The 14787-nt window shown below is 37.0% G+C and overlaps 1 protein-coding gene across 3 annotated transcripts in view; it reads right to left on the bottom strand.

Moving 5' to 3' along the window:
• Positions 1-14787, bottom strand: part of IKZF1 (IKAROS family zinc finger 1) — an 87423-nt gene that overhangs the window by 67046 nt on the left and 5590 nt on the right. For all 3 annotated transcript variants that reach the window (XM_014053616.2, XM_014053619.2, XM_014053620.2), the window contains exon 2: positions 495-548. In XM_014053616.2, the coding sequence (XP_013909091.2) occupies positions 495-548 (54 nt within the window). The remainder of the gene's footprint in view (positions 1-494; positions 549-14787) is intronic.

The raw sequence follows: 14787 nt of genomic DNA, 5'->3' as shown, positions 1-14787 counted from the left end.
AAACTGTGTAAGACAATTTCATTGCATAAAAATAAAAATTCAAGTCTAAGGAAATCTAAGCAAGGAAATCTGTTCAGTCTTAGGCTAATTATAAAACTAAAGATCATTAAGTTTAGAAAAATACTGATAGATAGTACTTGATAGATAAAATAAAAATTATTTATCTGGTTTGTATTTGCTGTGTTACATATAAAAAAACTGTAATCTGTCTGGCTTTGAATTTAAAATGTGTCACTTGTTCTGTGAGAGAAAGGAAGATACGAACAGGTATACTTCCCCTATTTCAGTTTTTCCCCAAATTTTGTTTTTAAAATCCATTACTAGGCTTGATATGAAATGGTAAGCCTTAATCCTGATCTGCATTCAATCATTTCAAAATATTGAAGCACCTGTCCTGACAATAACAAAAATGCTATGGTCTTAATAAATTTGAAGTTGGATGGGAGATCCCCACTTTTTTAAAAAAGTCATATTCTTTATATATCCCATCTCACCAGAAACTTGGGACATATCTTGAGCCTCATCTGTTTCCATTTTCCTCAAATTATCTGGAAAAAAAGAGAAAAAGAAAAACCTTAAGCTTAATGTGAAATATAAAATCACAGGAGAGAGCTGAGAAAGAGAAGGGAGTTGCTATTTAACTATGAGATTATCTGCCAGGACTAATGTCCCCCCCCCTTTCTTTCCTATACTGCATATTTGTGAGGTATCAGCCTGGTGCAGACCTTGATCCTTTTAAAAAGAGCATTACAAAGATTTATAAAAATATCATTACAAGCACAGGAGGACCAAATTTGTTATTTATTGTTAATTTCCTACTGCATAATAACCCAAAATGCAAACTGACTGCAACAAAATTAAGCAGAAAATTAAATGGCCCTGGGTCATTGTAGGCAAAGAATTCATTCTCTTGGCTGATCCATAGTTATGTTCTTTCTAATTTACTGAGCATGCATCGATGAACCTTGAGTCAGCTTGGTGACACGCGTACAATCAGCAATCAAAAACCGAAGCAATTTGCTGAAGAATGTCTCATTTACCCAGGCAGGCCTGCATATCTGAACAGCAACCGCTACTACCTCCATTAATAATGAATACACCTCAAGCAGTGGCAGATGGGCAAAACAGCAGCTTCAGTCTTTTGGCCCTCTCTTTTTCAACCATCTTTGCTTCAAACCATACCAGCTTTCTTCCACATGGGGAATGGAAGCCCTCTCCAAAATAACAAACTGAACCCTGGAGAGAAAAGGAACTTAGGTTTTCTGTTTTACTGACAGATGGCTTGACTCCACAGATATGCAACAAATAGTGGGAAGCTGCTTGCCCTTCTGTTACAACATGTAATGTTCCAAAGAATAAAGTTGCATAGTGGTCACAAACACCAGGGAGAAGCATGCCCAAGGTAGTGAGGCAGAAATAAAGCCTAGCTCTGGCCTTTGAGCATAAGACTAGAGGTCTGAGTTCTCTAGAGTCTGTATAGACATCTGCTGGCTCTTTGGCAAATAAAAAAAAATCTCAGCATACATAAGAATGAACTCATTCAGTAACACAGGTAGCCTCTTTTCAGAAATGCAGTTCAGGTTCCCTTAGCCTTCTCACCTTCTTATGGCTTTATGCAGTATTTTTTTTTCCAGGCACTTACAGAATTGTAACTTGATAGAATTGTCACAGAAACTTTGAAAACTATCTTTGAAGATTTATACAAATCTATTTATAGAAATCATACAAATGATTTCTAATAGTTATGCAGCTCTAAGCTGTTGGATCTGAATGTTGGGAAGGCTATATTGAATTCTGGACAAAAGATTATGACTTGGTCTGAACTAAGGGGATTTCTGTAACTCCGAAGTGTAGAATGTAGCAGTCAGGAATGGCTTATGGAATCCATTCAACACCAGTTTGAAAGAAACCATAGGCCTTTGTTCAAGACATTTAAAATCCTAAATGGTTTGGAATACGTAGTACCTGAGCAAAAAATGTTCTCCCCTTGGACTGAATAATTGACATTATCTAAATAATCAAGTTTTGAATTGAGGTCAATCATTCCTGAGTGCTGCTTTTAGTATTTTGGCTTTTGTATTAAAAATGATAACATTATAGTGAGGGTAATTGTTTGGTATTTTTTAAATTAATTAAATTATTTTCAATTATGTTGAATTATTTTATTGAGTCTATCTCATGCTAAAATTCACAATACTGGGGTCACTTTTTTAATGAATAAAATGAATAATAAAATACAGCTCAGAATTCCTTTAAAGAAGACATGATACAAGAATTACATAGACCTTAAACCTGAGACAGACCAATCTCTATTTTCTACTTCAATTTTACTCAATTGTCACTCTTTTGTTCAGACAGATACTTCTGAATCTATTATGGATTTTTCACCCCTACATTGCCTAAAGTTTGGATATTTTTAACACACATTTCTTTTGGGCACTGGTGAATGTTTAGCAAACATTTATCTGGCAAATGCCTATACAGAGTTCAGAAAGAGAAAATATAGGGGTTTTTCTCTTGCTGAAAGTTAAGCTCATTGACATCCTACATATAGATGGCACCAGTGGTGAAATTCAAAACGTTTTACTACCAGTTCTGTGGGCATGGCTTGGTGGGCTTGGCAGGGCAGGATACTGCAAAATCCCCATTCCCTCCCCACTCTGGGGACAGCCAGAGGTGGTATTTGCCGGTTCTCTGAACTACTTAAAATTTGTGCTACGGTTCTCCAGAACCTGTTAGAACCTGCTGAATTTCAGCCCTGGATGGCAGAAAATGAAGAACGGACTGCTCCATGGCTTAAAAAAGGGAGTCTTGACCTATGATTTAAAATACCATAGAACCCATAAGTAAAAGAGATGAGGATGCATAAAAACTTGTACACTTCACTATCAGTAACACGACAGCACTCTCTATCAGCTGAGGACAGGAGCCTTGTTTAGAACAGCAAGCCAGCTCCTCATTGTCCTCAATGATAGGACTAGTTGCATATGGAGAGATTCACAAGAACAGACATGTTCATATGTGGATGGTATATATGTTATATCCATGCTATCAGATATCCATATGGATCATTATGCATTTAAAGTTAAGCACTTGTAAGTGATTAATTCAACATGAGTTAAACTATTTAACAACGAATGTAAAATGTTCATATTTCCATTCCAGTCTTCTACTTTGCTTCTATCCATAATATTTTCACTAGCATAAAGGATCGATATTAGATATAAGAATGATGTGCATATGCCTTCTTTATTGTTATTCCTGACTTTTGATAGACTTCAGAAAGATCTGGTTTTTCTGACCAGAACGCTAAATGAGTCCATTTTATGAAAGTGTACATTATCATCAGTGACCTTTGGTATATGTTCTTATAATATATATTAGTTATAGGTAGTCCTTGACTTACAACAGTTTATTTAGTGACTGTTCAAAGTTACAATGACACTAAAAAAGTGACTTATGACCATTTTTTACACTTACAACCTTTGCAGCATCCCCATGGTCACATGATTTACATTTGAATGCTTGACAACCAGTTCATATTTAGTTGCAAAGTCCAGAAGTCATGTGATCACCTTTTGTGACAAGCAAAGTCAACGGAGAAACAAGATTCATTTAACAACCATGTTATTAATTTAGCAACTGCAGTGATTCACTTAACATATATGGCAAGAAAAGTGATAAAATGGGGCAAAACTCAATCAACAAATTTCTCACTTAGCAACATGAACTTTGGGCTCAACTGTAATCATAAGTCGAGGACTACCTATATTTGCTTTCTTGTGTTGTTTTCCCTTTTCCCTGTTTGGATCTTGATTTTCTTTTTATCTTTGTTGTTATATGCCAGCCAGAGACACAAACTGTGATAAGAGATCCTTATAATTTTTAAAAATCAATAAACAATAAAATACCAGTTGATTTTTCTGTAGGTATAGAGCTTGAGCCATCACAGTTGTGCATACAAAACCAGCTTTGTTTCTGCAACTTTCACTTCACTATACCTGTCTTGTAATAAATATTCCAAACTAGCAGGCAAACAGAAGGAAAAAGCTCTCATTATCACAATGTTAGAAAAGCTACAGTTCTATCAAAGAACCTTGATGTCCATGGGAGTGTTGTAAATATGCAATAGCCTTATGCTGAAGTCAAGAAATGTAAAACAGTTTATCTTTGGTAATATCATAGATGGGTTTTTTTACATTAGATGTTTTTCCATAATCTTCTGACAACTGAAATGATATATTTTTTATAAATGTACATCAATTAAGTTGTACATAAACAGAAAAGATCCACTGTTTCAACATTATTGGTTTCCTTCTTGTGCTATGGATAAATAATAACTATGTTATTATTGTTCTGTCTTTCTGATAGTTCTTGTTATTACATTTAAGGATAGGATACAAATGTATTTAAAGCAACCACAGCCAAAATATATATGAAGCTGGAACTGAATATTTCAAATTTTGTTTTCTACAATATATACAGCTTTCCCATAAAAGAAAATACATAATTTTAAAATTGTAAGTAAATGTAACATCTCGGAGTAATAAAGACTGCTAGATTTTTGTCACTCAGTTCTGCAGTTCAGGTCTCTGACTAAACTGGGATCCACCCAAAATTAGATTTGAAACATTTATTCTATTAGTAGTTACGTACTATTTATTGAGGAGCAGGGCAAGCACTTTATCATAGACAAATTGGTATCTAGGCAATGACCAAAGGCTAAAATTCCATAGTGTCCATGCCAAGATTCTCACCCAATTCTAGTTAAGAACAAAGAAAACATCAAAAACTATTTGATCCTGAGATGTAACATTAATATCCAGGTGAGGGAGTGTCACATATTAAGAAAACTCCATATGCCAAAATACTCTATTTTTGATGTGTTTAATGTTTGATGTTTAATAAATATATAGGCTGCCCAATCCCGAAGGAGTCCGGGCGGCTTACAACAATACATTTAAAATAGAAATTAAAACACAAAAACATAGTTAAAAAGACCACAACATACACCCAGTCTAATCGGGGCTGGAACTCAATCGTGAGTTCAACAGCCCGGGGCCTGCCGGAATAGCCAGGTCTTAAGAGCCTTATGGAAGGCCATGAGTGTGGGTAGGGTCCGGATCTCTGGGGGCAGTTTATTCCAGAGGGTCGGAGAGGCTACAGAGAAGGCCCTCCCCCGGTTAGTTGCCAGCCGACATTGTCTGGCTGACAGCACCCGGAGAAGGCCCTCCCTGTGATCTTATCGGTCATTGGGAAGCATGTGGCAGAAGACGGTCCCACAGATATCCGGGTCCTAGGCCATGTAGGGCTTTAAAGGTGATAACCAGCACCTTGAATTGCGTCCGAAGACCAATGGGAAGCCAGTGCAGCTCACGGAGGATAGGTGTGGTATACCCAATATCACTCGCGTGGCTGCATTCTGGACTAATTGGAGTCTCCAAACACTTTTCAGGAGCAGCCCCATGTAGAGCGTGTTACAGTAGTCAAGCCTCGAGGTAACAAGGGCGTGAGTGACCGTGTGAAGTGCCTCCTGATCCAGGTAGGGCTGCAACTGGTGCACCAGGTGAACCTGGGCAAAGGCCCCCCTGGTCACAGCCGACAGGCGATGCTCTAATGTCAGCTGTGGGTCCAGGAGGACTCCCATGTTGCGGGCCCTCGGTGAGGGGAGTAGATTTTCACCCCCCAGGCATAAGGATGGACTAATCGAACTGTCCTTGGGAGGCAACATCCATAGCCACTCGGTCTTGTCAGGATTGAGTGCGAGTTTGTTCACCCCCATCCAGACCCTGACTGCTTCCAGGCATTGGCACATCACTTTCACCGCTACACTGAGTTGGCACAGGGCGGACAGATACAACTGGGTATCATCCGCATATTGGTGGTATTTGATCCCGTGCCGGTGAATGATCTCACCCAGTGGCTTCATGTAGATGTTAAATAGGAGGGGGATAAGACCGAGCCCTGTGGCACCCCATATTTAAGGGGCCTAGGGGGTCGACCTTTGTCCCCCAACCAACACCGACTGCGACCTGTCAGAGAGGTAAGAGGAGAACCCCCGCAAGATGGTGCCTCCCACTCCCACCTCCTCCAGCCGTCGCAGAAGGATACCATGGTCGATGGTATCAAAGGCCGCTGAGAGGTCAAGGAGCACAAGGATAGAGGAGTGTCCTCCATCCCTGGCCTGCCAGAGATCATCAATCAGCACGACCAAAGCGGTTTCAGTGGAGTATCCAGACTGAAAGGGATCATATATGTATCCCAATTGGAATTCAACCAGAATAAGTTGCATCTCTATTTGTAGTTTTAGATCTGTTGCTATATAAGTTCCAATCCATGCCCAGAAAACATTCCTTGAATTTCTCAGTATATTTAAAGATTGGAATAATATGATACTCCATCCAAGCCATTTGGAACATTGAAGTCTATTACCTTAATTTAAACAAGATTTGCACTGCATTTTTTATATTTTCTCCATTTTCAGTGGAGCTTATTTGCAATCTATAGTATTGTTAGTAAGCTTCATTAAATGCAGTAAGAATTTTTCTACATAAATGTGTATTACCAATCAGTTTGACAATCCTGTCTACCTAGATAACACTATCAAAGCAGATATGATCTCTAACGATTTAAGAGAGAAACAATTATCCTTACATTATCCTTAACTCAAATGTGAAAAAATGAGTTTATTTTATTCTTCAAAGAAAAAGGAATATATGCTAAGTGGAGAATGAAGAGAAAATAAAAGTTCACTTTACAACAATACCTTTATTTCAAAGATCACAAAACATTGCATTGTAAAGCAAATAAGTTACAAAAGGGGAAAGGCTGATTTGACTTAAGCAATACAGCACCTTATCTCCATAAAAACTCTATGTAAACTTCATGATATTACCATTAATTTGCATGTTTTTGTTTAATTTATGCTAAAATGGCCATTAGAATTCAACTTGCAGAGTTGATAATAAATATGTTTATATTCTGCCTACTACACTGATGGTTTTGCCTCTTGACAAAATGGGAATGAATTGCAAAGACATAGTCTACTGTACAGATTTGTATTCTGACCACTTGTGAAGGAACTTTACACAATTTATCATACCCAAGCCAGAACTCAGATGCATAAAGTGTCACCAGACATTTCCCAATTTGATACACTTGAAAATATTTTTCCAAAATATTGGAAAAATCTTTCAATAGTTAATAGCGAATTACAACAGAATGAATGGGTATTATGTGGAGGAAACATGGCTTCCCTAACCTTATTCACAGAACTCTATATGTATTTAGGGGGGAAAAAGAGTAAAGACACAGGAAATAGGCAATGAATAGCAATCTTTCAAAACAAAAAAAGCATTGAATTTAAATCTAGAAATTTGAAATTTAATCTGTCTGACGTTGAAAGAATCTACTGCTATCATTTTACAAAAAGTTTCTTTTTAAAACCATTCTTTAAAAAATTATAGCAAACATTGTGTGACATCTAGTGGGCTCCATTTAAACATGAGTTTAGTTAGGGTATAGGGATGTACAAAACTGTTAAAACTTGCCCAATACAAATTGTCACCCACTACAAACTCTGAATGAATAAAAGGAAAAACTGTGATATATATAAGTGAATATAGAATTCATTGCCTTAAGAGTTGATGACAGCCAGCTATTTTAAGAAAGTATTAAGCAACTGTATTTATGGATCATAGGATATTGCGAATATAATTGACTTACATTCCTTTGAAGCAGGAAAAAACAGTTCCCCTTTATTTTATTTTATTTTGCTTCTTTCTCTGCTTTATTAGCAGTTGTGGTCAGTATGCTGATTTGAAAGGTTTTTCTTCAGAGCAAACCATTTTGGGTAAGAAAACTTAGTACAGATATCAAAGGTATTTTATGATGCAGTACCTTTACCATCAAGGCATATTATTCAGTGAAACCAGTCATTTGTTGTGCAGAACTGCATCAGCTATCTTAATAAACTTGAGAAAGGTTCATGTGGCCTAGGTTTACTAGAATTTCAAGGGCAAGTGATAACTTCTTCTTCTTGCTGTTACAGGAGGCATAGTTATTTTGAAAAGGCTATTTGCTTTCTGGCTATTTGCCAGAAAGGTTACCGTATCCATCCCATTTTCTGCCCACTGAAGATGTTCAGTGCCATTCTAAATTGTTTTTATTACCTTTTTCAGATTGACATCATATTAAATTTACCTGCTTTACAACTGTCATGACTTACAATCATAATTGCAGGGTTCAATTATGATCATAAATTGAGGATTACCTATAAAAATAGGTAACAGGTGGATAATGCATTGGGAAGAATCAGAAGGGACATATTTACTTGTCAATCTACCACCAGAATCAACCCACTGCACTCTTCTAACTTACAGTCCTGGCTCTGTTCCAAACAAAGAACATCAGTCTTATTACCTGATCTCAAAGTTTTGATTTGTGTAAAATTTCCTCAGAACAAGATGTCAGTATTCGTCAGCTATTCTGGAAAACCTTTAGCCATTTCCTGTTCAGGAAGTTGCTACAGCACTCAGACAGTGATGGGATCTTCAAAAAGCAGGTCTATGCAACATGCAGTCTACCCTGCAGCCTCAGGCAGCCCACTAACAGTTTTTAAAAGTAACACGTTTGTCCGTGCCACCCCAACAGATTTTTCCCAATGGCAGCAACTGCATGATAAATAGCATCAGTAGAAAAATTAAGTGGTGGCATTTTTCTTTTGGCAGCAGACAGGGGCAAAGGCAAGAGCTTCCAGCCTTCTCAGGTTGTTCTCCCTGGTTTGTGGAAGGGTCACTCTCTCCTGGAGAGCAAAGCTTGGGAAGATATCTTGATAATGACAGTAAATGAGAAGTGCTTGGGCTCTTATACTACAGTTTGCTGTGACAGTTAAGGCTAGAAACCGGGATACTGTGAGCTCTAGCCTTGTCTTGGCACAAAACCAGCCTAAGGGTCAGTCACTCTCCTAAGAAGGAGGAAATGGCAAACCACTTCTAGAAAACCTTGCCAAGAAAACTTCAGGGATTAGTCCAGGTAGTTGTCAGGAATCAACACTGGCTTGAAAAAATAAAATAAAATAATAAAATAAAATAAAATCCCGGCTTTTATTATCTTAATCCATATAGACCCAGACATGCATTTATAACTTTGGACAGTCCTGCACTTAGACAATTTTGCTGAACTAAATACAGATTCTTATGGATGAATGCACTGGAAACCTTTGTCCAAAATTGAAAACTGTCTTTAATTAAAAGTATTCAATATCTCTACTAGCAGCTGATAATTAACTTTATTACTGGAATTTAATAAAGTAGACCTCTCAATCCCTATGAAAGATTCTACTTTAGAACCATTTTAATTCTATTTTTAATTTCCTCTCCAGCATACTACATACTATACAAATAATAACTAACAAAAAAGTCCTTTCTAGAAACAAAAACTGAGAAACGTAGTAGTCTTTCTTTCTCAAATTTCCATTAAGTAAGTTTTCTCTCCAAGATTATCAAGATATGCAAGAAACAAAGTTTATAATTAAGATCAATTCATTTCCTCCTCTGCAGTGTTAACACATCTATATGGAACTTTTCTGTAGAAAAAAAAGGGATTATATTTAGTCATAGTTTCTTTTCTCAGGAAGTTAGATGAATTGACGGTTATAGTAATAAGCATACGGTTTCACATCAGGCTTCTACCTACCTAATGAATCCAATTTGTATCCTTCTTTTTGCAACCCTCCCACAATTTGAATATGACTAAAATCACAGTCATATCCATGAAAGGAAATCCCACTGTATTAACTAGAACTCACTTTCAAGGGCCACAAATTTGAAGCTTTTGTGTGTTTCTATTTTTTTTAAACAAATTAAAAATTACACATATAAACACAAATATGTTCAGAAAATCCTGTATAATTCATTGTTCTGGATTAATTTCTTGTCACCAAATTCACATGTGAGAAAGATGTTCTGTGAAAATAATGCATTAAAAACATTTCCTTCTTTTTGGATTAATTCACATTACATCCTGTTGATAGAAAATATAGTTCCCTTTATAAATGGCATTTAAATTATCTTACTTGCTCTTCACATTTTAATATTTGAAATATGTTACGGGAAAATTATTACAAATGCCACATATTCAACAAAGCTATGTAAATTAACCCAATCCTATGCAAGTTTATTTGTGCCTAAGTATAGTGACATCAGTAACCGTATGCAGGTCTAACTCTGCAAACTATTATAATCTCAATCATTTTCCCAGGATGTCAATCATTTTCCCAGGATAAAGAAATTTGCTTCATGAAGCATGAATTTGAGATCAGTACACTTTCCTATTAAAATAGTTTTTCCTAGTTTTTGATTATGTGCAAATTCAATAAGTATTGCTTTTATTTCAATTTAATAGGTAAAGTCAACATCATACTAAGTGGAATAATCAGATGCAAAGTCGATTAGATTTTTGAACATTTGGATAAAAGAAGATATTTTGATACATGCAGCTTATGGTACAGGAGTAAAAAAAAATGTATTTGCCACCTGCTAATTCAGTACAAAGATCAGGGATAAAGAAGTCCCATTTGCCCTCAGTACGATCACAATGTTACCAATCCAGAAAAGTATCATTTTAAGTAAGATTAGTTTGAAAAAAGCTTGCTAGAACTCTCTTTAAAGAAGTGGCTATATTTGGATCACAAAAAGGTCGCATAAAAGATAAGATTTTAAAGAAATTACAAAACATTCTGACCTAACAATAACAGTGTACCTGTTTTATTTGTATTCCAATATGTTTAATGGAATACATTCAATAATTCTTTCTAATTTCTCAATACTGTTTAAGGAATTCTAGGTTAAAAAGAAAACAATCAGATCTTAGATTTTTGCACTTTAGATAGGTGAAAGGATTTCTAAAATGAGTTAATCAATTTACCTTCTGTCTCCTTGGGCCAGCTCTTTCAAGTTAACTTATTTTAGGAACTAACTCTAACTCCAGGTCAGAGTGAAATGAATGACATCTCATTAATTTCAATGGGATGGATTAAAGATGATTAATGCTATGGTCTCTGACCAGGCATCATTCCTTTTCACTATTTCAATTAGCCACAAAGAAAGATTCATTCTTGATGAGGGAAGGGAAAAGACATGTTCATTTTAAATCTTTCCCACAAACGTAAGTTAAGCTGGGGGGTCAAATTTTACACCCCTCAGAGAGGGTTCGCAACTTGGGAGTCCTCCTGGATCCACAGCTGTCATTCGACCATCATATAGCGGCTGTGACCAGGGGGGCATTCGCCCAGGTACGCCTGGTGCGCCAGTTGCGACCCTACCTGAACCGGGAGGCTCTCACAACAGTCACTCGGGCCCTCGTGATCTCTAGGCTGGAATACTGCAATGTGCTCTACATGGGGCTGCCCTTGAGGAACATCCGGCGACTTCAGCTAGTACAGAACGCAGCCGCGCGAGTGATCGCGGGTGCACCCCGATTCACCCGCATTACACCTATCCTCCGCGAGCTGCGCTGGCTACCTGTCGATCTCCGGATGCGCTTCAAGGTGCTATTGACCACCCATAAAGCCCTACATGGCAGTGGATCTGGATACCTGAGAGACCGCCTTCTGCCAATTACCTCCCTACGGCCTATAAGATCTCATAGGTTAGGCCTCCTCCGCATTCCATCGGCCAGCCAATGCCGGCTGGCAACCACAAGGAGGAGGGCCTTCTCAGTAGCGGCCCCGACCCTTTGGAACGAGCTCCCCGTTGAGATCCGTACCCTCACCACCGTCCAGGCCTTCCGCACAGCCTTGAAGAACTGGCTCGCCCGTCAGGCCTGGGGATAAGGACCATTACCCCGCCCGAATGGTGTATGCATGTTGTGTATTTTTTTTTTTTTTTTTATTATGTGTCGTTGTCTTAGTATTGTATTGTATTGTATTCCCCTTTCCCTGGTTTCTGTGAGCCGCCCTGAGTCCCCTCAGGGAAAAGGGCGGCCTACAAATAAAATCAATTCCAATTCCAATTCCTAAGCTACTTAAATATTTGTTTTCTGTATTCAGTATTACTTGTTTCATTTGAATTAACCTATGTTTCCCTTTAATGTGCCACTTTTCAGATTAAGAACATGCCAAAGTATAGGCAGGACCAGGGGGAAAAGTTCATTTGCTTTAAATTAATTTAAGTGAACATTAATTAAATTATTTGTATTTAACCCAAAATTTAAGTCATATATAACTTTGGGGTCTGCATAGGGCTTAGGGTTATCAGCTGATAGTAGAATAATACTGCAGTTTGGGGAAAACTATAAGTAGCTTTTCTTCCAACTACAACTCAATCTCAAGTCAAGCAACAAATTGTGCAAAAGTTGGTGCATCAATTCCTGTTCTAGAAAAATATTCAAGTGATAACGGCATACTTTATAGTACTATTGGCATGATTCCAAGTTCATAAAGGGCCACTATTGGACCATTAGGAATTATGTCCATAATATATTCAGTTATTCATAATTATATAATAATACATTGTGAATATAATTATTGATATTGATTTTAATCTGTAAATGTAATTTATTTGTACTTTTCTCTGTTTATTGTTACTTTTGGGGGCTTGTTTATTCTTAGAATTTCTACCAATAATAATTTAAACAAAGAATAATATCTGAGCGTCCAACAAAATGGATTTTTCTAAAAAAAAAAATGAAAGCAGCAACTCAATAAAAAAGGAATGCTCAAGCAATGTTAAGTGGGTAAAAGGGGTGTGAGAGACATATGCACATGAACTGATATCTCAAACACTAAGAATACAGGAAAAAGACTAAGGCAGTGATGTCTAATGATGCCTGCAGTTAAAACTATGTTGGCACCCATCTTAGCCATAGTGACTTAGTAAGCTCTATTTCAAAGTAGTATTTATCAAATGTTGCACTTTTATTTGCAAGCAGGCAATCATCTTTGAATTAAACTTATAGATTCACAGGGCTGGAAGGAATTTAGAAGTCTTCTATTCCAACCCATTGCCTGACAGGAAAACATGTGTTATCCAAATAGTTGTCCAATGTTTGTCTTGAAAATCCCCAACAATGGAGCACCCACAACTTTAATTATTATCACTGCCAGTAAGTTTCTCCTAGTTCCAGGTTGGTCCTCTCTTAAATGATTTCATACCTATTGCTTCTTGTTCTGCACTCAGGTGCTTTGGAGAATAAGTCAACCCTCTCTTCTCTGTGGCAGAGGTGCCAGTTGGCCCATGGAAGAAACACAACACTGATCTAGAAATACATGTGGTGTACCACAGCAAGATTCATCTGCTGTGCATTTTGGATACCATATATTTGATTGCCTGCAATAAGCAAGCATTCCGCACAGATTAATTAATAAGGAATATTTGTATTGTATTTATTTAAAGTGACATTTCTATTTCTGAATTTTTTAAAGCTGTAAAGGCTTTATATAAACTGTCTGCTATTCTAAAGTGTATATGGCAGAGACTATTCACTGAGAAATCTTCATTACATACCATGACTCCTGCGGCATTTCCTTATTATGGGTGAATGCAACATAGCTTTACTTAATCAGCATTCATAGAAACAAATTGGGTTGATCAACTAGCACTGGCATGCAGCTGAAAACCTCCTTTTTCTTCCTCTCCTGAATTCCCTGAGATTACGTCCACCGAAACTGAATTGGCAAACTGATGAACAAATATCTATAGTTCACCCCATAAAACAAGACACCATGTTCATATTTTAATTTTGGTGTAGATTAAGCACTTATTGTAAGTATTTCTGTATGAACATAGAGTAGAAATCTCCTAGAAAGTTATAGGCAGTTATAGACATTTGTGCACATGAGCTTCAATGCTGTTATAGACATAAAAGTTTAAATAATCGAGTTGAACAAGCCACAGAAGTCAACGCTTCACATTTATTTCCTCCGTAGTTATTCAGGTGACACAAAACTAATTAAGTTTTGCAGGAACATGTCTTAATCAGGGAAAATTGAACTTGATTGAGACTGAAGAGGACACTGAATTTTGAAGGAGTATATAATGTCCTAAGTGATTTTAGGAGAGATGCAAATAGTGATAGATATTAATAGAACTGAAAAGCACTATAGGATTATTGGTTTAAAAATGATTTTGTAAATTTCACAAAAATATAAACTACACACCAAAATCAAGGTATCTAAACATTCTGAGGATTTCTGCATTCCAGTTATTAGCTTCATACTTGTTCAACCATGGAGGCTTTTCCCCCCCTTTGATAATATTCCTTACGGAAGTGAATCTAAACCAAATATTGGTTGGTAATTACTTTTTAATTTTACTTTGAATTGAAGAGGGGCTGGAAATACAGACACAATAATCTATGCATGTCTGCATCTTTTTCTACTTCTACTGCAGGGTGATTGAAATGCCTATTTCAGATGATCTCACAGAGCAAGCAATGAAAGCAGAGTTTAGAGCAAGATTTATTTTTAATACAGGTGCTTTGGTGTGGGAGGAGTTATTTGGATTTCAGTTTGTCTAAATTTGTTCCATTGTCTTGATTTTTCATACAAGAATGAGCAGAGGGACTTACTGGAACCCTTTTGTGAAAGTTATTGTGTGGAAGAAGGTTTCAGAATCTACTGTCCATCTCTTTGGAGAATCACTTCCACATAGACACTGATCTTGCGTCTCTTACCTTTGCAACATTTTCACACTGTTTAGGCAAGTATCTTTGCTACTTGTGCTCCAATCTTTAAACAACAGCAGCATTCCTTCTGATCTACTTAGGAAGGTCACAAAAACCAGGAGT

This window comes from Thamnophis sirtalis, unplaced genomic scaffold (genome assembly GCF_051295495.1).
Source record: "Thamnophis sirtalis isolate CommonGarterSnake01/CBP01778 unplaced genomic scaffold, rThaSir2_p1.2 scaffold_4, whole genome shotgun sequence".
NCBI lineage: Eukaryota > Metazoa > Chordata > Lepidosauria > Squamata > Natricidae > Thamnophis > Thamnophis sirtalis.
This window is presented reverse-complemented; position numbering and strand designations above follow the sequence as displayed.